A 27,980-nucleotide genomic window follows, 5' to 3' on the forward strand; every position below is an offset into this window, starting at 1 on the left:
CTAGAGCTATCTCACCTGTGGCTTTATTGTAATCTAAGATAATGACATCCTTATGGTTTTAACCAGTGCTTCCCAAACTTTAATATGCATACAAATCTCGTGGGGGATATGTCCTACTTTCTAAGTCTGGGGAGGGGCCTGCCGGAGATTCTTCATTTCTAACAAATGCCCAGGGCATGCCAATGCTGCTCATCCATGGATCATACTTTGAGAAGCGATGGTATAAGCCACTTGTATTTGGTATTTTAGCTGCAGTAAAAAAAGCATCTTAAGGAATATCATTTTCCAAATAATTTTATTGATGATCTCTCTCACCTCACACCCTGCTATGGGAACATCTCTCTACGAACATGAAGAAAACACTGCAAGCACAGTCTGCTTTACAGAGATTCTGGTGGACTATAGAAAGGCATTTATCTCCTAACCAGTACTGCTCAACAGATCATTACAATGATGTAAATATTGTATATGTGTATTATCCAATACAATAGCCACTAGCCATGTGTGGCTGTTGTGCACTTGAAATATGGCTAGTATAAATAAGAAACTGAATTTTTACCCATATCTAATTACAATAATTTACATTTACAACTAAATAACTACATGCAGCCAGTGGCTGCCATATTGGACAGCACAGGTCTAAATCAACAGATAACTGGATTAACAACAACAAGGATTCCTTACTTGGCCATCTTTATCCATAATATTTTATTATTTCATGCAATTTTTAAAGATTTTATTTATTTATTTATTCACAAGAGACACAGAAACAGAGAGGCAGAGACACAGGCAGAGGGAGAAGCAGGCTCCCCCTGTGGGGAGCCTGATGCAGGACTTGATCCAAGGACCCCAGGATCATGACCTGAGCCAAAGGCAGATGCTCAACCACTGAGCCACCCAGGCATCCCTCACATAATATTTATAAGGAATGATATCCTGAGTTAAGGAATTTAGCAATAATTCTGAATGCCATTTTCTGAAATTTTGGTTTTCTACACAAATTTATAAATGACAAAATTATAAATGTTTTCATTAATTTCAGCCCATGTTTGATAGTCCAAATAGTGTTTCTTGGGTTTTATGGAAATACATTATAAAATGTATAAGAATACTTATAAAACATAATCCTATGCAAGGTGCTATACTAATAAATATGTAAAAGTATAGACTTCATAGATCATAGGGACTTAGAATTAAAAATTACTATGATAGGTTCTCAGGCCCCATTTCTTAGACTTCATAATTACTTGCTTATATACAATTCTCAAATAAGAAATGTAACTAATGAAAGGAGGTAAAATATTTTTTTTTAATTTTTATTTATTTATGATAGTCACAGAGAGAGAGAGAGAGGCAGAGACACAGGCAGAGGGAGAAGCAGGCTCCATGCACCGGGAGCCCGACGTGGGATTCGATCCCGGGTCTCCAGGATCGCGCCCTGGGCCAAAGGCAGGCGCCAAACCGCTGCGCCACCCAGGGATCCCCAGGAGGTAAAATATTAATGTGAATTTATAGATTACAAAAAAAATCCCCAGTGATGTTCAAGTAGCATGTTATGCATGTAAAATACAATCATATGATTTCAGCTATCAATAAAACCTACATATGTGATTTAAGGGAGGGCTATTGGTATGAATTAGAGAAACTGAAATTTTAATGCACCTTTTACTCTCAAATGCATGCCATTTAGTAACTAAAATCACACTAAAAAAAAACCAAAATTAATTTATTTACTTATTCAAACTGTTGGCTTGAAAATCTCCAGCAAAATGGCCTTACAGACTAGATTATACAGTTTTGATTTTAGCTCAAGAATTGTTTATGTATAACTCAGTGCTCTGGAAATGCTGAAAAATACTTAAATATGTAGTTATTTTAACCCCCTTGCATGGCTTTTTTGTTTCATTTACTCTATTATGCAAGGGATCAATGAAGGTGACTTTTACACATCAGGTTTTTATTGAAACTATCACCAAAAGGTAAATTAGTGGAATTTATATCCAGATACATTATTCCAGTGAACATCCAGGGTTGAAAATGACTGTGTTGGTTTTTGGGACTCAGGCATAAATTTTTTACTTCAGCCCTTGAGTTTTCACATGTGGCAAACTTTTGGGTAGCTGAGCCCAGGCAGCATGACTGTATCAGGATTAACATGAACCAGAGGCAAGGAGATGACAGGGAGACAGGCTTAGGACATATAAAAATGTCTTTACTGAATTATTTAAAAATGAATTATACTATATAAGTAGTAGATTATCTACTAAAATAGTAGTTTTAACCTTGTGGAATGTGGGACATTTAAATATAATTTTATGTATGAATAACAAATTATATTTATCATGTGTCAGACAATAGAGGCATTACTATAATTAATTTTAATGATGCAGGAACTGATCTTAGCCTCAATTTACAGACGAGGAAACAAAAGTTTACCTGGGTCAAAGGGCAAGCAAGGGAAGGTAGGAAAGCGGGAATCAGGTTTGGCTCTGGGGCCTATTTCACCATTATGCTATACTGCCTGTACTAATGTGAGTTTTTTTAGAGATGATTTTTATATCTAGTCCTCATTTCATTTATATCAGTGATTATCACAATATAAAAACACAAGAAAAGAAGGTAATTTAGTGGGATCTTATACAGATTGTCATTAATGGATAATTTTGCTCTTCTCACAAAAATGAAGAGTACAGTTCTAACTATTGAGACAAATGCTCTTAACATAAGATTTACATTAATGATAGAAACCACAATATACCAAGGCCCAGTTTCCCTCAAACATATGGTGACAAGGTAAAATAAACGACCAGATACTTAAATATTTATAACATTTCACTAAACGTAGGAATCAGAAAATATGATATATTCTAGGCAAAGTAAAAGAAACCCCATATTGTTTTAAAATTGTAAAGCAATATTGATTTTTTAAAGCAAAGTTTCAGTAATGCATATACAAACATATGTAAAGGCTTTTGTTGTATGGCAGTAATGAATGGGCCATATGAAGCATCATATTAGAAGTTTTCAACTCCCAAGGTTTGGGACATTTATCAAAGCTCAAGGAATTGCCTTGGGAATAATAAGGTTTAAAACCAAGAATCCAATAAAAACAATGACCCCAAACATGTAAGACTTTCACCATCACTGTTACCTCTATCCTACCACTTTTACTACCCCTACATCTACCACCAGTCTGCAATTTCCATTCTAAATTTATGAAAGTATAACCATCTACATCTGTGTACATGGTTCATCTCTCCTTGCCTCCCTGCACCTCTTTGCTTCAGTAAATACATTCTTTCCTCCAAGTCCCAATCATACCTTAAAAAATCCAGCTACAAAGCCTGACAGTGACAGTAGTCTACTACCAGTATACTACTATGAGTATAGTTTCCACTACAGAATGAAATGAGGCAAAGGTCTAACTGAATCATATAAAGAGGCTTTTTCCCCCTAAAACGAATATGTCCATCCTCTTCTCCATAGCACCATCACTCCCAATTGGTAGGCTGACATCTGTCTTGGGACAAAAGAGAAAGCAAGGAAAACAGGACATGTACATTTTTCAAAAGTTCCCACTAATTCTGAAAATTATTATTATATCACACCCTGCAACCTGATCTTGGAGGCCACAGTTTTTAGTCTACAACCTCACAATAAATATTTCTGAAAGAATTCATCTGCAAAGTTCCCCTTCCAACAACTAGGAATAAAAAAAATTTCAACCCTCCCTCAAAATTAAATGTGTATTAATATTTGTTCACTGAATGGAATGTGAGATATAGTGTTGCGTTTAAAAAGGATTCTGTGAAACAAAAACACACCATTGTTCTCAAAATCCTGATCTATTTTATTCCTCCATCCATAGAACTCAACAACAGTTTAATTATCGATATTCTTCAACTATCCAGAGCAAGATTAAAGTTCAAAATGCAAACAAATTCATTTGCATTTTGAAAGCATAAATTCAAAAGAGTCACAATAACATAATAAAGAAGCTGCATGGCTGGATGCAAAAGATTCTTGTGGCAAATACATTACGGCAACCTTCAATTCAATATTCCTGATTAAATACTCACAAAGTGGATGAAGAAACGCAGATGTCATCACAAACCAAGAACTACTATTAAACAAAATGATTGGAAGATTGTTTAAATTATCCCTAGTAAGAATGGGGAATGTTGACACTCAGAGACCACATTTATTTATATGGCACAAGAAGCCTACTCTCAAATTCAAAAAATTATGTCACTATATAACATCTGGCATAGAGCCTGGCATATACTAGACACATGATAAATATTTCTTGAATGAATAAGTGGTATCATTTAGTTATCAATCAAACATAAGACATAATACAAAAACATGAACAGTTTCCCAATCAGAAATATCAGATTAAGATTATAAAAATGCCAATTTCCATAACATCTGTTCTTGTTGAGATAGTCTATTAATTTAATTTGAACCATTTTCTAGTCAGAAATCACAATGACATCATTCTACTTTTTGTCAGCTCTAGCACACTGTTCCTCAAACATGGCCAGAGTACTCCTGCCTCTGGACCTTTCCATTTGTTTGCTTTTGCCCCAGCTGTCTGCATGGCTTCTTCCCTTTCTTCATTTAGGGCTCTCCTTAAATATTACCTCCTCAGAGAGGCCTTCCCTAACTGACTACCTAATATATAACAACACACAGTGTTTCCTTCTCTAAATCTATCCACTGATTCTTTTCCCTTTTTATCATTTATCACCATCTGGTATGTTATACATATTGTAACTGTCTTCTTCCACTAAGAATGCAAGCTTAATAAGGGAGGGAGTTAGCTTTGTTCTCTGATATTTACCCAGTACCTAAAACAGTTCTGGGGATATAGTAGATGAGAATTGTTAGTGAGACGGATGAATGAATGATTAAACTTAATTCTTAATTATCATTGTTTATCTTTGTGAAAAAGCATTGTTTAAAAAAAATCCTACTCTCTACTCTTCACTTCGATCAATTCCAGAGATTGGGCTTTCCGATTTATAATTTAAATTGTAAAAGTTGTATACTTTTTGTTATTTGAACAAGGACTGTCCACATCTTAACTGCACATTATTTACAGAAAGAATTGTGATGGCCAGTCATATACATTTGAACCTGACCAAATTACTGTATGTTAATTACTGCTGCTTATTAGGCCAGTAATTAATTGTCAGTACTTTCACATTGTCTTCTACAAAAAGGAATATGGATTTAAACTATTTCATAATTGTTTCAAGTAGATCAGTGCTTCTCAAACTTTAATAGGCTTAGGAATCCTTTGGGATCTTGTTAAATTGCAGATTCTGATTCTGTAGATCAGAGGGAAGACTGAGATTCTGTATTTTTAATAAGTTCTCAGGTAATGTTGTTACTGTTGGTTCTTGAACCATCTTGATCTCTAAGAAATTCTCGTTTCAATACTAGAATAATTTAAAAATGAATTAACAAAATGGTGATAAAAAATCACACGTAAGAGTTTGAGATTACACACTGTTAAAATGTTCATTGCAACAAATTCATGTGTTGGACTGGAACTATATGAAGAAATTAATTCATTTGTTCATCCATTCATTTATATATTCATCTATGCAATATCTTAGCCACTTCACTTGGGAGAAACCCCACTATTTGTTCAGCATCTCCTTTGTTCTATTCACTCACATATGTTATCTCATATCAAGACTGGAACAGACATGTGGTGAAAAAAAAGAACCAGACTTTCTAGACATATTTCTCTCTCCAATCAAAGCATGGATGGTGATTCACAATTATTTACCATGTTATAGCTGGTATTTTCACTCAGATACTATTCGTATCTCTCCTGCTGATGGAAATGAGAACATAACTTCCTGTGGCCTCCTTATGGACTTGCTTTCATTTTCTTCCCCCACCATAACAAAGACTTCAGGTTCCCCCTGCATGTCCTAACTACAATTATCAGAGAAGTTGATGGAACTTGCTGTGCTTATCTTATGAGTCCTTGTAGAAATGTCAGTAAATCTCTTTTTCTCTCTGCAGGTTGCATTTTTCAATCAAATTAATTAGTTTATTCATAGAGAAGAAGATTTTTTGCTGTCCCTGTGCCAATTGTCTTCTTGCACTTCCACAGTAGGAAGGTTTGTCTTTTTCTTCTCTCTCCCTCACCTCCCTCCACCCAAAGGGTATTCTGCAGCATAAAAGGAATCAAAACAAAAATCATTTCACCTAGTCCTTTTAAGTTTGCCAACTTGAGCATATCAACAGACCTTGGTCTGTTTTCATTATATTATTTTAACCATGCAATCAGTGGTACTTTGTTTTTTCTTTCCACTTTCATAAACAACGTAAAAGATTTTTAATGGACCAATAGCAGCAAGTTGGTGTCGCAGTAGTGTGGGACCAGAGGTATCTTAACAAACTTCTTTACCATATTAGCTTAATCATCAATTCACATCTATGAAGGTATCAGAATTGTAGTGGAAAGAAATAAGAATCAAATGGAAATGGAGTAAAAAGAGGAAGAAAGGGGGGAGCCCATTTGGGCGTTTAATTTTTTACTGATATTTCGTGTTTTTAAATTTTAGCTAGTGTACAACAATATTAGTTTCTGAGGTAGAATTTAGTGATTCATCACTTGCATATAATACTCAGTGCTCATCACAACATGTACCCTCTTTAATATTCGTCACAATGGAGCCCATCCCCTACCCACCTCCTTCCAGAAACCCTCAGTTTGTTCTCTATTGTTAAGAGTCTCTTAAAAAAAAAAAGAGTCTCTTGTGGTGAATTTAAAAGATTCATGGAAACTAATGAAAATGAAGATACAACCGTTCAAAATTTTGGGGATACAGCAAAAGCAGTACTGAGAGGGAAATGCATCACAATACAAGCATCCCTCAAAAAATTGGAAAAAACTCCAATACACAAGCTAACCTCACACTTAAAGGAACTGGAGAAAGAACAGCAAATCAAACCTACATCAAGCAGAAGAGAGTTAATAAAGATTCGAGCAGAACTCAATGAAATAGAGAACAGAAGAACTGTAGAAAGATCAACAAAACCAGGAGTTGGTTCTTTGAAAGAATTAATAAGATAAACCATTAGTCAGCCTTACTAAAAAGAAAAAAGACTCAAATGAATAAAATCATGAATGAAAAAGGAGAGATCACAACCAATACCAAGGAAATACAAATGATTTTAAAAACATATCATGAGCAGCTATAAGTCAATAAATTAGGCAATCTGGAAGAAATGGATGCATTTCTAGAAAACCACAAATTACCAAAACTGGAAAAGGAAGGAGTAGAAAACCTGAACAGGCCAATAACCAGGGAGGTTATTGAAGCAGTCATCAAAAACCTCCAAGACACAAAAGTCCAGGGCCAGGTGGCTTCCCAGGGGAATTCTATCAAACGTTTAAAGAAGAAACAATACATATTCTACTAAAGCTGTTTTGAAGGACAGAAAGGGATGGAATACTTCCAAACTTGTTTTATGAGGCCAGCATCATCTTAATTCTGAAACCAAAGACCCCACCAAAAAGGAGAATTACAGACCAATATCCCCTGATGAACATGGATGCAAAAATTCTCAACAACATACTAGCCAGTAGGATCCAACAGGACATTAAGAAGATTATTCACCATGACCAAGTGAGATTTAACCCCGGGATGCAAGGCTGGTTCAACATTCATAAAACAATCAATGTGATAGATCATATCAACAAGAGAAAAAACAAGAACCATATGATCCTCTCAATAGATGCAGAGAAAGCATTTGACAAAATACAGCATCCATTCCTGATCAAAACTCTTCAGAGTGTAGGGATAGAGGGAACATTCCTCAGCATCTTAAAAGCCATCTACAAAAAGCCCACAGCAAATATCATCCTCAATGGGGAAACACTGAGAGCCTTTCCTCTAAGATCAGGAACACAACAGGGATGTCCACTCGCACCACTGCTATTCGGCATAGTACTAAAAGTCCTAGCCTCAGCAATCAGGCAACAAAAAGACATTAAAGGCATTCACATTGGCAAAGAAGAAGTCAAACTCTCCCTCTTTGCAGATGACATAATACTCTACATAGAAAACCCCAAAGACTCCACCCCAAGATTGCTGGAACTCCTACAGCAATTCGGCAATGTGGCAGGATACAAAATCAATGCCCAGAAATCAGTGGCATTTCTATACACTAACAATGAGACTGAAGAAAGAGAAATTAAGGACTCAATCCCATTTACAATTGCACCCAAAAGCATAAGATACCTAGGAATAAACCTAACCAAAGAGATAAAGGATCTATACCCTAAAAACTACAGAACACTTCTGAAAGAAATTGAGGAAGACACAAAGAGATGGAAAAATATTCCATGCTCATGGATTGGAAGATTAACATTGTGAAAATGTCAATGCTACACAGGGCAATTTACACATTTAATGTAATCCCTATCAAAATACCATGGACTTTTTTCAGAGAGTTGGAACAAATCATCTTAAGATTTGTGTGGAATCAGAAAAGACCCTGAATAGCCAGGGGAATATTAAAAAAGAAAATCAGAGCTGGGGGTATCACAATGCCAGATTTCAGGTTGTACTACAAAGCTGTAATCATCACGACAGTGTGATACCGGCACAAAAACAGACACATAGATCAATGGAACAGAATAGAGAGTCCAGAAGTGGACCCTCAACTCTATGGTCAACTAATATTTGACAAAGCAGGAAAGACTATTCACTGGAAAAAAAGACAGTCGCTTCAATAAATGGTGCTGGGAAAATTGGACATCCACATGCAGAAGAATGAAACTAGACCATTCTCTTATACCATACACAGAGATAAACTCAAAATGGATGAAAGATCTAAATGTAAGACAAGAATCCATCAAAATCCTAGAGGAGAACACAGGCAACACCATTTTTTAACTTGGCCACAGCAACTTCCTACAAGATACATCCATGAAGGCAAGGGAAACAAAAGCAAAAATAAACTTTTGGGACTTAATCAAGATAAAAAGCTTCTGCACAACAAAAGAAACAGTCAACAAAAGTAAAAGACAACCTACAGAATGGGAGAAGATATTTACAAATGGCATTATTGGATAAGGGCTAGCATCCAAGATCTATAAAGAGCTTATTAAACTCAACAGCAAAGAAACAAACAATCCAATCATGAAATAGGCAAAAGACATGAACAGAAATTTCACAGAGGAAGACATACACCTGGCCAACAAGCACATGAGAAAATGCTCTGCATCCCTTGCCCTCAGGGAAATACAAATCAAAACCACAATCAGATACCACCTCACACCAGGGAGAATGGGGAAAATTGACAAGGCAGGAAACAACAAATGTTGGAGAGGATGTGGAGAAAGGGGAACCCTCTTGCACTGTTGGTGGGAATGTGAACTGGTGCAGCCACTCTGGAAAACTGTGTGGAGGTTCCTCTAAGAGTTAAAAATAGACCTGCCCTATGACCCAGCAATTGCACTGCTGGGAATTTACCCCAAAGATGCAGATGCAATGAAACGCTGGGACACCTGCACCCCGATGTTTATAGCAGCAATGTCCACAATAGCCAAACTGTGGAAGGAGCCTCGGTGTCCATCGAAAGATGAATGGATAAAGAAGCTGTGGTCTATGTATACAATGGAATATTCCTCAGCCATTAGAAACGACAAATACCCACCATTTGCTTCGATGTGGATGGAACTGGAGGGTATTATGCTGAGTGAAATAAGTCAATCGGAGAAGGACAAACATTATAGGGTCTCATTCATTTGGGGAATATAAAAAATAATGAAAGGGAATAAAGGGGAAAGGAGAGAAAATGAGTGAAAATATCAGTGAGGGTAACAGAACATGAGAGACTCCTCACTCTGGGAAACAAACAAGGGGTAGTGGAAGGGGAGGTGGGCACGGGGTTAGGGGGCCTGGGTGACGGGCACTGAGGGGGGCACTTGGCGGGATGAGCACTGGGTGATATGCTATATGCTGGCAAATCGAACTCCAATAAAAAATACAAAAAAAAAGAGTCTCTTATGGTTTATTTTCTTCTCTCACCCCCTTCTCTTATGTTCATGTTTTCTTTCTTAAATTCCACATGAGTGAGATCATATAATATTCGTCTTTCTCTGAGTGACATATTTCACTTACCAATACATTTTAGCTCCATCCATATAATTTAAATGGCAAGATTTCATTCTCTTGCTGGCTGAATAATACTCCATTGTGTATATATACACATACATATATATACACCACATCCCCCTTATCTATTCATACTGACATGCTCCTTATGAAACATTTCTAAGTGTTTTGATTATAAAATTTCAACCTTAAATGTAATTTCAATCACCCTGAACACGTTTCCTTCTTCCTGGAGAAAACACCCATAATCATATCCTTTGGGGAAACAATGAATAAGGCAATTATAATAAGATGGAGAAAAATATGTATGAGGCAAAGTAGTAACCACAGTGGTATAGCTAAAATAGTTAGCGCATGGCTAGTCATCTTATTTACAATGGTGATCATTCTTTTCATTTTATAATTATTTTGTATTCACAATCTACTTTTTCATACCCTATCTCAGCCAATATATTTTTTGAGGTGTGCCAGGTACACAGTAGAGCTGCTGCTGTTTTAACAATCAATAACTAGGAATCACAAAGGGAAGTATGCTACCCTAGTTCACATAAATAGGTATTTAAGAAAGTAAACCTTATCCCTCAGGCAAATCAGAGTAGATGTGGGGAAAGGTAGAAATAAGAGCATCTTGTTACCTCTATTTAAAAAAAAATCCTTGTTTTGTTTGATAATTATTAATGGTTTATGGGATGAATAGTATTTCCCAGATGCAACCTGTGCACAACCTGTGCACATGGCCAACATCTATGTGTATGAGGCAAGGATTTCTATTTCCAAAGCAAAAAGGATCCTGACTGTGAAAAGGCAAAAAGAGAACTAAAATAAATAGAGCACAAATAATTTATAAATTAACTGTTGGGCTAAGATAGCAGACTATACTCAGGTATTAAAGACATGGCATCTCCTACCTGGGTTACTGCACTGACCTTATTACTGTCCTCTATTCCTCCAGTGGCATTACTGGTATTTCTTTTACCTGTCTCCCCCCTACTTAAAACATTCTGGTGGTGGGGCGCCTGGGTGGCACAGTCGGTTAAGTGTTCAACTCTAGGTTTTGGTTCAGGTCGTGATCTCATGGTCATGGGATCGAGCCCCATGTCAGGCTCTGCACTCAGTACAGAATATGCTTGAGATTCTTTCTCCCTCTCTGTCTCCCACTCCCACTTGTGCTCTTTCTAGCTCTCTCTCAAATAAATAAATAAATCTTTTTAAAAAACCATTCTGGGGGCACCTGGGTGGTTCAGTTGGTTAAACGTTTGCCTTCAGCTCGTATCATGATCTCAGGGTCCTGAGATTGAGTCCTATATCGAGCTCCCTGCTTGGCAGAGAGCCTACTTCCCCCTCTCCTTCTGCCCCTGCTCCTGCTGTCTCTCTCATGCACTCTCTCTCAAATAAATAAATAAAATCTTTAAAAAACTAAAATGAATAAAGTAAATTTAATTTAAAAATATTCTGGTGGCTTTTTCTTGCACTTATGCTAGGACTCGAAGCCCTTATCTCTTACCCTGACTGACACCACCATACAAGAGGAGACTCTTGCCTCTCTTTTTGCCCTGTCTCATACCTTGGCCATCTAACTTGCCCTCCTGCAATTCTCCACTCACCTTAACCTTCTGCTCCCTCTAATAAGCCAGTTGTTCCTATTTTAGGGCCTTAGGCTGTGTGCTCTGCCTGAAATATTACTCTCCTCATCTGTTGTCATTCAAATTCAAATTAAATGGTAATACCCTGGAAATAACACTCTTGGATCACAAAGGCTAAGTATCATATACAAATAAGTTTTCTGAAAAGATTAAAAGGTACTATAACAGAGCGATGCCTCTCCCTCCTTTCTCTCGTGTGTGTGTGTGTGTGTGTGTGTGTGTGTGTGTGTTTAACAGCCTCTCTAGAGCTTCAAGAGATCTTTGACTTCATCTCTCATGACCAAATATTATATCCTCAGTGCCTGGAAATGTATCTGGTATCTTGAGGCACTCCATTAATATTTGTTAAGACTTGCGTGTGTTTGTAGAATTTTATATATATTATATATATATAATATACATAAAATTATATATATAATATATAATATATTCAATGAATATGCATCAAATATAATTTTATTGTTGCTGTTAGATATGTTGGTAGATAATATATATAACTGTCAAGTGTAAATATTTGCAGATCTTAGTTATAAGCTTATTTCTATTCCCAACTAGTTTTTTTACATTTGTTATAAGATCACAACTTGAGAATTCTAGCATGGCTTCGGTTATATCTCTTATGTCTAGACAAATCTTTATCACCATTCCTCTCATCACTAAAGTTATGTTTAGGCAGGCATCATGGTTTGTGATAAGGTCTATCCACACTCTGTCTTTACAAAGGAGAGAGATGAGAAATGTAGACTGATTCATTTATCTTTACTAACAACTTACCATGCCTTCCTACTCCATGGTAACCATAGGTTTGGAAACAATAGGTGATGTTCCATATGAAGCGCGTCATCAATATGGTCATGATAATAGAAAGTGAGCAGGTAGCAATTTATAAAAGCATGAAATAAAGCCTAGAATTATTTTTTTAAATATTGACAATATTCTATTGTCATAATTAGCTTTTTGGTTTCTCAAAAAAAATCTATTGAAGTCAGGTCCAGCATAGTTTGCATAATGGCTTATCTCATTTAGAATTTAATAGGTTTTATGCATGAACACACAAAGTTAGTGAAAGTGGTATGGAAGACTTACTTTTACAAACACACAAAATATTTCTGATTTTGCTTTGCAAAATAATACTTTGTGTATAAATATTTCAACAAATTGTCCAGTAAAGACTGTGTGCTACAGGTGGTTCCCTATTGGTGTCTCATTTTCAAAACTCTATGTGTTAGCAAAAACTATGCTAAGAGGATCCCCTTGCCTTACTAACAATCATTCCAGAAGCTTAAACACAAACCAAAGTGTTTAAATTTTTTTTTAATTTTTTTTTAAAATTTATTTATGATAGTCACAGAGAGAGAGAGAGAGGCAGAGACACAGGCAGAGGGAGAAGCAGGCTCCATGCACCAGGAGCCCGACGTGGGATTCGATCCCGGGTCTCCAGGATGGCGCCCTGGGCCAAAGGCAGGCGCCAAACCGCTGCGCCACCCAGGGATCCCACCAAAGTGTTTAAAACCAAAGTGCCCAAATCTTTCCTCAAGGTAAACTGGTTTTTGATGTCAATCTTAGCTAAGGACTGATGTTGCCATTTTAGCTTTTCCATCCTCCAGTGGGAAGGGGGTGAGGAAATTACACACATACCTACACACATATGTAGGTATGTGTGTGTGTATATGTATGTGTATAAATATGGATGTGTGCACTATCATACATGTATGTGTATCTATCTATACTGTCATCTAAAAATCTAATGGTAGATATCCCTTTAAGATGTTTTTTATTTATTTCTTATTTTTTTAAATGTTTTTTAATTAAACTTTTTTAAAAATTAAAAATTTGGGATTTTAATTTTAGGTTGAATTCACCTTCTCTTGCAACTCGGTCTCAAACTGCAATTAATTAATTGACTAGCATGAACACTTGGTGTCATATTTTCAGTCGTATTTAAAAAAAAAAAAAAAGGACTGAGGAACAATGGAGGTAATTTGCTTTGTTTAAGTTGCACAGATCAGTAAAAAAAAAAAAGAAGTTGTAACCTGAAGAAGGTTGGGGTATATGGCCACAAGTAGGAGGCTCTACATTTTATAATTTATGATGATAAATGGGTGAGATAAATTAGTTGACCCTTGGGCATGTGTATGGAGCAGACTCAAGCATTATAATACAGCTGGTGTAACTCTTACTTCCAGAGTTCGCTGCCATAATCAAAATGATCACAACGGGGGAAAATGTCAGGATGCATAGACTAGCATCTCCCAGTTTGGAATACCAATATTTGTGAAAATTCTATCCTATCTATGCTTTATTTATTCTTTCAAAAGACATGAGTTTAAAAATGTGTTTCTCCCCCTCCCTATTGTCATACTATAATTTAGTACTGAAATTGCAATCTTCCCAGCATATCTAATGAGTTTCTTTGGTCCTATTTTAAAGCTTTTAATCTTCATAAATAATAGCTAAGTAAACTTAAGGCACTTGGACAATTTCTTTAGCTTAATGTATTCAAATCCACAGTTGGCACTTCATTTCTTCTCATTTAAAAATAAATCTATCTTGTCTCAATAGGCTCTACATGAATACACATACCTAACAATATAAATCAAAGCAACACTTCCAGAATGATGAGATCTACTTGTTACCTTTAGAAGAAATATGCCATTTTCAGAAATGTCTCAAAAATTCTTTTTGGATAAAGTCAATATATATTCTTAAAATAATTCACAACCATGTGGTGCTCACATAAGGATTTCCAAACACAAATGAGAAACATTTTTTTCAAGAGGATTTCCATAAACACATGAGAAACTATTTAATATTTTGAGAGCTTTTCCTTCAGAAGAGAAATTTCCTGTCAACTGTACCTAATAGGTGATTTTATGTGCATGGCTTCCTTTTTCTACTTTTGTGCCTTTCATATTCACATTTTAATTTTTGGAGAAAACTGAGAAAATGTTAACCATGACACCCATTTTTGGCAACTTTTAAAGCAGAGTTCTGCAGATAACGGTCCTTCTACCCAACAGCTCCACATTAATTACAATTGTTAAACATGAAATCTAACAGACATCAAAATCCAACCAAAACATCCCCTAAAACTGAGCTACATGCTTTAGGAACAAACTGAGGATCTCAACTTAAACAAGAAACTGCACCTAAATAATAGTAGGATTCCAAAACTCCCTATTTTTAGGAATTAAAAACAAAGACTTACTTGCTTTGTTTTTCCATGCTAGCTACCCTGAGGCATTCCCATCTTGAATTGAGGAGATTCATTTGTTCCTGTACTTCGGTTTCTTCATCTTCTGATAATTTCCCTGTTCCAATCAGTTGACTTCCCAGTTGGAGAACATTACCGACCCGTCCCTGATGGGATGTCAAGTCCATCATATATCCCTGAGAGGAAAAGAAGGTAAAACAAAAGTTGATAACTTTAGATCAATCCCTACAGATTTCTAATTTTATTTTATTTTTTGCAATTCTTAAATTTGTAGGCCTTTTAAATTAAATGCCCAGTGAAAGGATTTCATTTTTCATTTAAGAAAACCCAATATTGTTTTTAATATGAATTAAGGGCAATTATTAGCTTAGGTCACCTGCTGCAGAAGCAGAGCCTGAGATAGGGATTTGTGTGCAGGAATTTATGACTTAAAAGCTCCCTGGGGTGGGGTGGGGGGGAGCTCCCAGGGAGATCTGCCAAGGAGACAAAGTAGTAGAAAACAGGACAGGAAAGGGGCAGAAAGCAAGTGCATTGTTTCAGGAAAAGTCTCCCCCTGTGGGTAGAGCTGCCTGATAGGACATGGCACTCTGGAGTGTGAGTTATACTGCAGCCCTGCCTCCACCCAGGGGAAGGGAGCTGAGCTTGTATCCCTGCCACGAGTCACTGGCAAAATCAGATCTCAGCAACTTCAAGCATCGCCCTTCAAGGCAGAACTTTAAATGCCGGCTGATAGAATGCTGTGCTCATAAAGTTATTCATTTCCATCTCAAAATAAAAACTAAATTCTCCAAATACAAGGATCGTATAGAGTCACTGAGATAACAGGAGAGACTTGGCCATTATGACAAGTCATGGGCATTGTTTCAGAAGTCCATGTTTCACTGTACCTCATGAGTATGAAATTGTTCTTTCACTTCTTCGACATCATTAGAAATCTCTCCTTGGGCTTGCAGTGCGTCCTCGGCTGAAAGAAGCCACGAGAGTACTTCTTCCAAAGCTGTTTGATAACTGTCCAGGTTTACTTCGGTCTCTGTCAATGACCGGCCAAATGACTTGTCTTCAGGAGTTTCCAAACGCTAAACAATAAAATAAATTGGGTGTTATATAATTAGTATCTCTGCAGATGGTTCCAGTACATTACACGATAAATGGAATGAAATATTTAAAATGCTAAAAATGTCCACTTACATTATCAGAGATGAGGACAGCAGACATATACAAGAGCAGGTCTGCATTTTAACATCATACAAATATACACACAAATTCTCACAAGGTAGTTGAAATCCATGTCAAATTAATAATCTATTAAAGCTTTCCTGGATTACCATAAGGAGTGAATTAATACACCATCTCTTCGTGTTGGATTTTAAATCCTACTAATGTCCATCCACAGGTAACTGTTTTCATTTTATGTCTTCAATCCTTTACATATATACATTATTGACATTATATTTACATACTTTTGCAATGGCATTCATGGAAACATCTCTTCCCAAGAGTTGGGAATAAAATATCTGAAAATGTAAATGGCAGCAAAGCTATCAGTATGAAAATAAGTGGGAAGAGAAAGTAAAATGTACAGAGAAACACCTCATTCACACGTGTGAAATTTCTAACAGTAAAATTGATCACTTCTATAAATCAAGCTTTTATCTCCAGAAGGCCATGGTTTCAGTAGCAAGACATTATCTTAGGAGAAGTAAAATATGAAGTCTTTGCTTCCACATTTAATTAGCAGGATGTGGGCAGCCCAGGTGGCTTAGTGGTTTGGCGCCGCCTTCAGCCCAGGGTGTGGTCCTAGAGACGCAGGATCGAGTCCCATGTCTGGCTCTCTGCATGGAGCCTGCTTCTCCCTCTGCCTGTGTCTCTGCCCCTCTCTCTGTGTGTCTCTCATGAATAAATAAATAAAATATTTTTTAAAAATAATAATAATTAGCAGGCTGTTAAGTATTCTGTTAAGACTCCCAACAGTTGTCTTGAAACTCTAAATATTTCCTGTAACCACAGAGCTGAGAACAACAGGAACAAACTGGCCATGATTCTAAAAAGAAGGTCCAGGCCGCCTATGAAGGCACTGCTAAGAGGGGACCGGGTTTCTGGGCTCGCCACCTTCTACCTAGCTCCAAGGTGGAGAAGAAGAAAAGCATGGAGACTGAATGGAGAAAACTAGTGAGAAAAGATTTCTTCGGAGTAGCTGGAGCATCATACATGTCCGTACCTTCTCCCCACCTCGCTCCAAGTGATGGTGACATTAGAATCATCGCCTGGAGAGGGCAGTGTAGTTCCCAGGATAGAATACTGACTTCTAAACCTTGCCATGTTAGCAGGGATCCACAAACTATAGGACCAGTACTACCAGGTGACAGGATAGAACTCTTGGGCGAACCTCTGTGTCGGCTGCTTTAGTATTAGGGCAATTGTCAATGGTTAGAATTTGAGCAAATAAGAACATCTGCGTGAATTTTTTCTTTGGGTGGAGTGTACTCGTGGTAGGTGGCCAGGCTTCAAAAATCCTGCTGAAGTAAGGGACACAGACAAACTGCTGACATAGATAAGGGGAACAAAGATATTAGAGAAATATTTGGAGAATTTTCTGTACACCCCCAAAGACAGCAAGCAAGTCCTGCGCCCTAACAAACAGGGTTCTGGAAAGGAAACAAAATTCAGTGTAGAACACCCAGAAGCTACATGGGAGACTTCATGATCGTGCCTAAGGAAAAGATTCATCCTTTCCATGGCTTTCTTCAGACATGTTTGTCTTCAATTTCTAGTCACTCCCAATGCTGGGCCTTACCCCACTGAGCTGCCAGCACAAACCTAACTGCTCTTCTGATAAACGCTCCAACTTTAAAACTTTATTATTATAAATTTCTTCAACCAGTAAGTCCTTTAAGATGAAAAGACATAGGGGCAGGTGTGTAGTGTGATATTTTCATCAAGTGATGTGCTCTGCATCTGTTTCTAGAGAACTGGCAGAAACATGTCATCCTAAGTCAAAATCACACAACTCTAGGACTTCACACAGAGCATAAGTACCCTGAGAGAGCTATTTGCATGGGCCCACCTCCAGGTCAAGGCAAATTTCTGAAGGTCTTAGGGGTCTGAACAAATTCAATGATGTATCCCTTCTTTCCACTCCTAGTTGCTATGAATAATAAATATCAAAGTAAGCATTAAAAGGAGAAAAGTCCCAAAAAGGAAGCCTGGGAGATATATATAGACAGGACCAGCTTCATGGCTATGCAATCTGAGTAGCTGTACAGTGCCCCAAGGCAAGGTGTCCAAGAAGGACATCTTGCTTGTTTTATCTGCTTCTTGACTTCACCATCTTAATATCCTTAATAATTTTATCTCTGAACATGGGTAATACAAGTGAAGCCTGAGAAGGTGACAAAGTATGCACATGTACAGAGGAAATAAAGTACAATATGTATGTCCACCCCCATTTACATACAGTGTTGTTGATGTTCCATGAGCAGAGAATGCTGGTGGACACAGGAGATGTGGGGATTTAGCAATACTAAACACGAGCGCAGGGTAAGTAGGTCTATGGATGAGTGAGGGCACTAACAGCCCAGGAACTCATGCTTTCTAGGTGAACCTGAACTTGCTTCAAATGCAGAAAGAAGGCAATTCTATGAAAACATGAACTAAAGAGCCCTTCAATATCCTTTCTTACTCATCCTTCTTTCCTGTATTAACTAGCCATTTAGGCTGAAATTGATGGCACAGAAAGAAAGGGAAAGGGCAACAACCCATGGTTCCTTGTTCTTTTTTTTATTTTTTGGTTCCTTGTTCTTTTAATCCTTCCTTACTCATCAGAATGCTGAAAGTTGACAGTATTAGTAGAATGTGCACCTATCAAGAAGTAAAATAAAAACAGCTAAGTTGCTTTTGCAGTGTTTCCATATTAAGAATGAAATACATAGGCACGTACAAGCTACGAAATACAAATTGTGTAGTGCTGGTGATTCTGCATGAGTTACATGGTCTTATATTTGCATTTACAACTGCAATTGCACAATGTAACAATGAGCAGTAAAACTCATGCTAATACTTTAAAATTTTAATTTTCTTTATTCAGTATAAAGCTAAACAGCAAATAAAAAACACAAGGGCAAGTCAGGAAAGAGAGACTGTGGAATAAAGGAAATGGCTTTATATTTTAATTTTAACAGCACTTTCATTCCTGCTTTTTCAGAAAAGTGTTCTGTATTTCATTTTTTGTTGTACTGCACCTTGTACAGCCGGCCTAGGTAAAAAAAAAAGTGCAATTCAATCCTGGCTATTTTGGCTCCTCTGGGTTACAGGTGAGAGGAGATAGGTGCTTTATTATCATGTACAGTACAATGCCATTGTAAAACCTGGGGGCTTTGGAGGCAGTCAACCTTTGAATCTTATCTCTGGCCTGAGGTCTTGTCACCCTGGGAAGGTTACTTAGCCCTATCATTAGCCTTAGTTTCCTCCTCTGTAAAACAGGAACAATATTACTCTCCTAAGAAGACTGTGATAAGAATTAAAGAATAGTATATAAAGTGTTTAGCAGAATGCCCGACCTTGTGTAAGAACCCAATAAAGAATGAGATAACTGTAATTATTATTGTATTTATATATATAGATAAAGATATAGATATAGATATAAGATATATGCATAAGAACCATTACAAAACACAATCTGCTCCACCTTACCTTCTTAAGTCACTGGTCAGACTAAAAGCCAGAAAATTATTGTAGCAAAAAACGATCCAAAAAACTTCTAAGAGTAAACATCAATTAAATCAAACCTTTCTGAAACTTGGACATCAACCTAGCTCCTACATAAAAGTTCAAAAAATTATTAGTGATCTTGATTTCAAAATATCTTTTCAAAATGATAAATTGTAAACAGCACTATCACTCAAGCAACACAAAACTACATTCTCCCAATGCATAATTTGGATTAGAAAAGTAAACACTCTCACGGTTAGATAAGTGGATAAAGAAGATGTGACATATATACACAACGGAATATCACTCAGGCATAAAAGAGAAGGAAATCTTGCCACTTGGGACAACATGGATGGACCTAGAGGGTACTATGCTAAATGAAATAAGTCAGACAGAGAAAGACAAATACCGTATGACTCCACTTATATGAGGAATCTAAAAAACACAACAGAAACAGACTCATAAATACAGAAAACAAACTGGTGGTTGTCAGACGGGAGTTCAGGGGGGATGGGTGAAATAGGTAAAGATGATTAAGAGGTACAAACTCCCCGTTCTAAAATGCATAAGTCATGGGGATGTAAAAGACAGCACAGGGAATATAGTCAATAATAATATAATAACACTGGTAACAGATGGTAATTAGACTTATTATGGTGATCAATTCATAATGTATATAAATGTCAAATCTCCAGTTGTACACCTGAAACTAGTATAATATTGTATGCCAACTACACTTCAATAGAAATAAAATAAACACTTCATGATTTACTGATATTTACAGAGGCTTGAAATTTTGGAGATAATTTTAAAAGGCAAATTTTTACAGTCAAGGACATGATGTCTAGTACTCATAAATTCTGAATCTACAAGTTTTGCCTGAGGATGTTCATAAAACAAAAACTTTGCAAAGATCATCTTATTAAAGCTAAATTCAAACATGAATAAGCTATGTAAAGTAACACAAATAATTCAATTAATCATTATTTACATCCATAAACTCACCTCTACATATATAGATGATTACAGTCAAAATTGTCAGCTGGGCTCTGAGTAATTCTTTGTCTAGACCACCATTTTTCAAATTTGTTAGTCATGATCCACCAGTGATTCATGAAGTCATTTTAGTGGGGCATGACCAGTAATATTCTATCTTAAATTAATTAAAGTAAATAATATTAGTCTGTGTTATTTATATTAAGGATTAATACTGTTTAGTGAATTTTTGTTTCAGATATGCATATATATGTATCTATGTACATATGTGTATGTATATATGTTCTGGATCAAGACGAAAAAAATCATTTCATATAGTTCATGAAACAAGATTAGAAACCATTCTCGAATTTCAGCATAAGTGAATCCATAATAGAAGAAATGTACTTGAATTTCACATTTGCCCATTTTTAATAGAACCCTTGAAACAAAGCACATTCTTTACAAATCCATCTCTAACAATGGTGGTTCCCAAGCTCCTTGGGAGCTTCCCAGGCATAATTCAAAACTGATCCCTGTATGTGGAGGGCAGGGAAAGACCAAATAAAGAGGCAAACTACTCCAGATTGGTAGATGGCAAGTTTAATAAGCAAGGGAACTTACATACAAGCCTTGTTTATACAGAGATCTTAACAGGGTCCAGTCACATGTATTGTCCAGATGGGCTCCATATCACATCACTCTCTCAAGGCTGCATCCCTGGAGCAGCTCAAGGAGTGGGAAAGGCTAGTGGAATACACATTACATGGACAGGGGCAGGGGTGAGGGAACGAGGGACCTCCACTTGTCACGGTCCAGCTCAGGGGTCAACAGGCCTCCCTCAATGTCCTTTCAATGACCTCCCCCAACAAACAGAGAATTTAGAAACAGAGAATTTAGAAATGTAAATTTAGAATTTACATAGAGATATGTAGAGAGGCTAACATTTTTGGTTTCAGCTCCCCAAAATAAATATTCATTGCCACAGTATTTTATATTTCACCTAAGCTTGTAGCTAGTTCATACATACCATGGCAGCAAAGGAAATTTTCTAGGAAACTTGATCTTTGCTTTTTTATGGACAATTTATGCATAAATCATTTCATGAATGAAGATGCCAGTATCATCCACTGGAACTACTTTTTTCCCCCCAGGCTTCAATCTTATTTTAATTTGTCTTTATCACAGTGGTTTATGCTTCTCTGCAGTACATCGGGCAAATAATGATTCAGATGAGAGACCTCGCAATGGATGGATGAAATAATTCTGGTGGTTTTCAACATCAAGAACATTAAAATTTATCCAACATTATCCACATACTTCAGAGGCTTAATGATTGCACTTTTGCATGAAGACTTACAGATATTGTCACCTACGTTCCTTGCAGATGTTGCTATTGCATAAAGGTGGAAGAGTAGAGAGGAGAAAATTAACTAAGGAGGGAAGACAAATGAATCTATGTGTTAATCCTGCAATGCCTAGGACAAATGTCTGGAAACTGATTTCCAGTGATAGAAACTGTTGTCATAAAATACAGAGCACCAGCCTTGACACTACTCTGTACATAACTTTTTTTAAAACCCACTTTACTATCTGTCTGATCTTAGGTAAGTTATTTAACCTCCAGGCATCTCAGTTTCCCCATCTGTCAAACAAGAAAAATAAAAATATATCTCCATAGGACTGCTGCAAAGATTATATGAGATGACGCATATAAAATGCTAAGCACATTCTAGTTTCCAAGAAATGTTCTACAATGCCTGTATTTGGGGACCAATGTTCATTGAAATGGCAAATGACTTTTATGAGGAAACACAGTTGAATGAGCTGTGTGTATTTTTAGAAGCATGATTTTGGCAATTCAAACTGAGATAAGTCATCAAATGGCTACATATAGGTAGTGAAACTAGCTATCCAGCAAACCACAAAGCTCTTAAAAAATAGCTGGGACGTTTCCAGAGGGCACAATCTATTACTCAGTAGTTTTATATTTCTGTTGAAACCAATCTATTTTGGCAACTTCCCCAAATGCAACCTTAAAACATGATATGAGTTTTAACCTAGATACAAACAGTTTTATTGTTCTTGGATGTATAAACACTTCAAGAACATTTGAAAATTTTATCACTTAACTCCTTTAAATGTGTCATACTTTTTTTTTTATAGAGTTAAGTTGACGCATGAATGGTGAATTTTTTGGTGCATTCTATAATCTTTTTATTCTTCAGAGAAAGATTATTTGAAAGCTAAAGGATTACAGAGGGATAACCAAGTGGTTCTTTTACTAAATAACAGAACAGTTCATAGGAACCAGGATTAGTATGTGGAAATATTCTCGTCACATTTCCACTGTGTTTCCTCAAAGATACAACATGTAAACCAGGGTATCATTCAAAGTATAAAAATGATTACAGAAGTGATTTATGAAAAATTAATCCATCATGCAACACTGTACATGCAATTCACTCTAATCATACCATTAAATAGGTGATTTTTAATATTGCTTGTGCCTGAAATTCTGATCCAAGTTAAGCTCTAATACAGATTTAGAAAATATTATGGTCTGCTGTTACGGTGATATTAAAACAACAATCACAACAACAACAACATCTATAAAAGCAATAACAACAGCTGCTATTATTTATTGGGCACTTAGTGTCAGTCAATTTGCTAGGCACTTAACGTGTACTATGTCATTTTTCACCACAACACATCAAGATGACAGAGAATAGTAGTATGAGGAACTGGGAGCAGAAAAAGTGAATATGCCAAAGGTCACAAAGGTAATTTGCTCTTCTGTGATGTCAAACCAAGTTGACTGTATTACAAACACATATCTTTACAATTTGATACATCTCTATTGATGAAGAAAATGAGTTCAGAATCTATGAAACAGCGAGATGGGGAGATGGGGTAAATGGGTGATGAGCATTAAGGAGGGCACTTGATGTAATGAGCACTGGGTGTTATATGCAACTGATGAATCACTAAATTTTACCCCTGAAACTAATAATATCCTCTATGCTAATTAATAAATTTAAATAAAATTTAAAAAGGAAGAATCTATGAAATAGCATCTTCACAAAATATCTCAATAAAACTTAAAAATATATAGTTTATCTATAACTATGTGTAGTGATAGGTGTTAATTAGACTACTATGATCATTTTTCCAATATCATGAATCATCATTTGTATGCAGGTAGTGTACACCTAAAACTAATATAATGTTATACTATAATTACATCTCAATAAAAAGAAAGAAAAAAGAAGAAAGAAAGAAAGAAAGAAAGAAAGAAAGAAAGAAAGAAAGAAAGAAAGAAAGAAAGAAAGAAAGAAACAAACAAACAAACAAACAAACAAACATTGATTAGGGTAAGTTATAGCTCAGGTTCATAAAAAAAAGAAAAAAAAAAAAAGCTCTTGAACTAACATTCTAATCTCAAATCTCCTTAGTCACTTTGGAAGGATTTTGATTACAAACAGCAACTATATTGCACGTTGTCTTATGCCAAGTATATAAGATGTGTCCACTTAAAGAAAGCTAAAAGAAAATGTTGATAAGAGATGCTCAATGCCATTCCATTCAGATTATAGTTTAGCAAATCAATGTTGCCTTGACAAATTATATATGTATATATTTTTATTTTCTTCACTTCCACAATTTCAGAGTCAATGGTTTTGAAACCACTAAAAAATAATACCTGGACTCCATAATGTTAGTAAGTCAGAAATTAGATGGAGAGTTCTGAACAATGCTTGCAGGACAGAAACTGATATCACATTGAAGAAGAGGACAACAGAAAGGCAGCAATGTGACACAACTCATGTGCTGGTACCAACTCTCTTTTATAAGACAGAGGAAGATGAGCAAAAAGTAAAGCCAATATCATTATTTTCTAAAGGAAGACATGTGCCAAACCCATCGTTTGAATCCCACACCTTCTACAATTCCTATTACTTGCCTTTCATTTTCAATATCAGCTAAGCTGATTTTCTTTATTATCACAGAATGTCTTGCAGAAATGCTATATTGTGCTTAGTATGCTCTGTTTAAGATAAAAGAAGTATATCATCTGTATACGTATGTGTGTTATGTATATATTTACATTTTTAAAAAAAATCTTACCCGGAAACCAATTAAACAAGTGGCTATGGAACCAAAGTGCTCAACTTAATACCTAGAAAAAACTGGCCACTGCCAAGCTGCTGGTCCTTCAGTATCTGTTCTCCACTTCTTACATAATAGCAGAAAGTAGAGATGACTATTTGGCTATCCAGAATATAAACTATAGTTCCCAGCTTCCCTTGCAGTTAGGGTGTGACATGTGCCCAAATACTGGTGAAAGGAATAGCATGTATGCAACTTCTTTGTCAAGACTTAAGAAGAATCAATATACTCTCCTCTTTGAACTTTCTTCCTTCCCACAGTCTGTCATACAGACATGATGGTGAGCTATCCTTGATCATGGAGATGAAGCCAGAATCTAGAGGAGGCCAGAACACGGAAAAAAAAAAAATCTTGGTCCCTGGATGAGCAGAGCTTTCCTGCAAAGCCCAGACCACCAAAATCCAGATCATTCTGAAAGATAAATAAACTTGTTCCCTAGATAATCCATTTCTATTTTGTGCCTTTGTTACTTCCACAAATTTATAGACCATCTAATACACTAGCATGCCCAGAGTTTCTAGGAGCTGAGACTTTACTATAAAGATACACGTATTTCTAAGAGCTAATATGTGACTTTAAAATAACCTTTCTAGGGATCCCTGGGTGGCGCAGCGGTTTGGCGCCTGCCTTTGGCCCAGGGCGTGATCCTGGAGACCCGGGATCGAATCCCACGTCGGGCTCCCGGTGCATGGAGCCTGCTTCTCCCTCTGCCTGTGTCTCTGCCTCTCTCTCTCTCTCTGTGTGACTATCTAAATAAATAAAAAAAAAATTAAAAAAATAATAAAAAATAAAATAAAATAACCTTTCTACCATAAAATCATATGTCTATCTGCTTAATTTACCTTCCCTCTCTGGAACATATTCTCAATGAAGATTCCAGTTCATTTGGTTTCATCAATTTTCAATCCATATAACTTTTTCATTTTTTCCCAGATTTGTTGATATAGTTGATGTATTATGTTGTGTAAATTTAAGGTGAACATGTTGATTTGATACATATATATTACAATATAATTACCAGTGTGGCTTTAGCTAACACCTCCAACATATAATTACTATTTCTTTTTTTGTGGTGAGAACATGTATGATCTATTCTCTTACCAACTTTCAAGTACATAATATAGTATATACCTTCAGACATTATACAAATCTCTATATTCTTTGAAGGCAGGGATTCTGTCCCATGCCTAATAGAAGACACAATACAAAGATAAATAATAAATACTAATTGAATTAAATTGTTTTGAGTATCTAATTTTATCACTGCAGCTCATTTGTTCTTCTACTTTATGGTCTCATCCAAAATATGTTTCAACCAATGATCATGTCTGAAAAAAATAAGAGTACCATGGTGTGAAACACTCATGATTTTAAATATGTACTTTTTCCTGATATTTCCTTTGATAATTCATGTGTGTGTGTATTTACTGTTTATTTCCTTTTTCCCCTCTAATTTATCTAATTGTACTTTTTCAGATTTTACTGGGCATACATTTCTTCTCTAAATTATACATCTTTTATTCCTTTGTTTCCTCTTTTCTTTTTTTTAAAGATTTTATTTACTTATTTGACAGAGAGAGAGAGAGCAAGAGAGAGCACAAGAAAGGGGAGCATCAGGCTCCCTGCTGAGCAGAAAGCCAGACCTGAGGTTCCATCTCAGGACCCTTGGGATTATGACCTGAGCTGAAGGCAAATGTTTAACTGACTGAGCCACCCACATGCCCATTTCCTCTTTTCTTCACTTCCTTCTAAGATTTTTTGTCTTGGCTATTATCACCTACAGAGTAACAGGCCCTTTCCTACAAGATCAAAAAGGACTGAAAACAAGTAAATATTGCTATGACAAACTTTTTTCTGCCAAAAGTTTAGAAAGAAAATAATGGAAGAGTTAAGTATTTAATATAAAAGGTGTATCTTTTTTATTAATACAGTTTACAATAAAGTTTTTGACAAATATCAATAAATTCCTATACAAAATAGCTTTCTCTATAATTCATTAGGTAGTGGATGAAGAGTATCCAGCTAAGTAATTTCTTTGCATACATTATGTCATATAATTTGCACAATGATCCTAAAAGAGGGCCCATTTCCCTGATGAGAAAACTGAGGTCACACCTATGAGGTGCTGGAAAAGAAATTGAACCCCCAGTAAACCTACATCCTTTCTTGTCATTCTGAAGGATTTAAGGAATATTATGAGATCTATGGATTCCAGAGAAGAAAGATGGACATAATAACTATAATAGTTTTGGTATGGTTCAATAATTTTAAAAGTTAATATTTGGTTGAGCTTCATACAAGTAGGAATTCAAAGAATTGGGGATTTTCTAAAAGTAATTTTAAACTAAGATAGTTCAGAAAGGGAGACAGAACATAAAGACTCCCAGAAAGGGAGACAGAACATAAAGACTCCTAACTCTGGGAAACGAAACTAGGGGTGGTGGAAGGGGAGGAGGGCGGGGGGTGGGGGTGAATGGGTGACTTGCACTGAGGGGGGCACTTGACGGGATGAGCACTGGGTGTTATTCTGTATGTTGGCAAATTGAACACCAATAAAAAATAAATTTATTATTAAAAAAAAAACTAAGATAGTTACAAAATGTTTGAGAAGACCAAATCAATTCTTAATGCTCTCTTCCTCACTCCCAAGTTTAACAATCATATCTACTGCCAAATATACCCAACGCAAATATCCCAAGTTTTACTTATTTTAATCAGTCTTGTACATATATCTAAATAAAATATGATTCACTGGATGATTTTTTTAAGATTTATTTATTTATTCATGAGACACACAGAGGGAGAGGCAGAGACACAGGCAGAGGGAGAAGCGGGCAGGATCCTGGGATCACAACCTGAGCTAAAGGCAGACACTTAACCACTGAGTCACCCAGGTGCCCCCACCAGATGATACTTTTAAAATAAAACAATTTATAAGTATATTGCTTCAGGCAAATGGTGCTTATTTAAAATTTTTTTCCAAAGCCAAATATGTACATCATATTTCTGTGTGTATGTATGTATATATATATATATATAAAATCATGAAACACATTATTATCCAATTATATATATCATGAAAACTATTATCCAAATATAATGACACTTAAATGGTACCCC

The 27,980-nt window shown here is 36.2% G+C and overlaps 1 protein-coding gene across 8 annotated transcripts in view; it reads right to left on the bottom strand.

Annotated features, from left to right (window-relative positions):
• DMD (dystrophin) overlaps positions 1 to 27,980 on the bottom strand; it is a 2,057,113-nt gene that overhangs the window by 1,482,116 nt on the left and 547,017 nt on the right. For all 8 annotated transcript variants that reach the window (XM_041741334.1, XM_041741335.1, XM_041741332.1 and 5 more), the window contains 2 exons: positions 15,896 to 16,084; positions 15,003 to 15,184 (listed from right to left, as the gene is read on the bottom strand). In XM_041741334.1, the coding sequence (XP_041597268.1) occupies positions 15,003 to 15,184; positions 15,896 to 16,084 (371 nt within the window). The remainder of the gene's footprint in view (positions 1 to 15,002; positions 15,185 to 15,895; positions 16,085 to 27,980) is intronic.

Source organism: Vulpes lagopus, chromosome X, assembly GCF_018345385.1.
Source record: "Vulpes lagopus strain Blue_001 chromosome X, ASM1834538v1, whole genome shotgun sequence".
In the NCBI taxonomy this organism is placed as follows: domain Eukaryota; kingdom Metazoa; phylum Chordata; class Mammalia; order Carnivora; family Canidae; genus Vulpes; species Vulpes lagopus.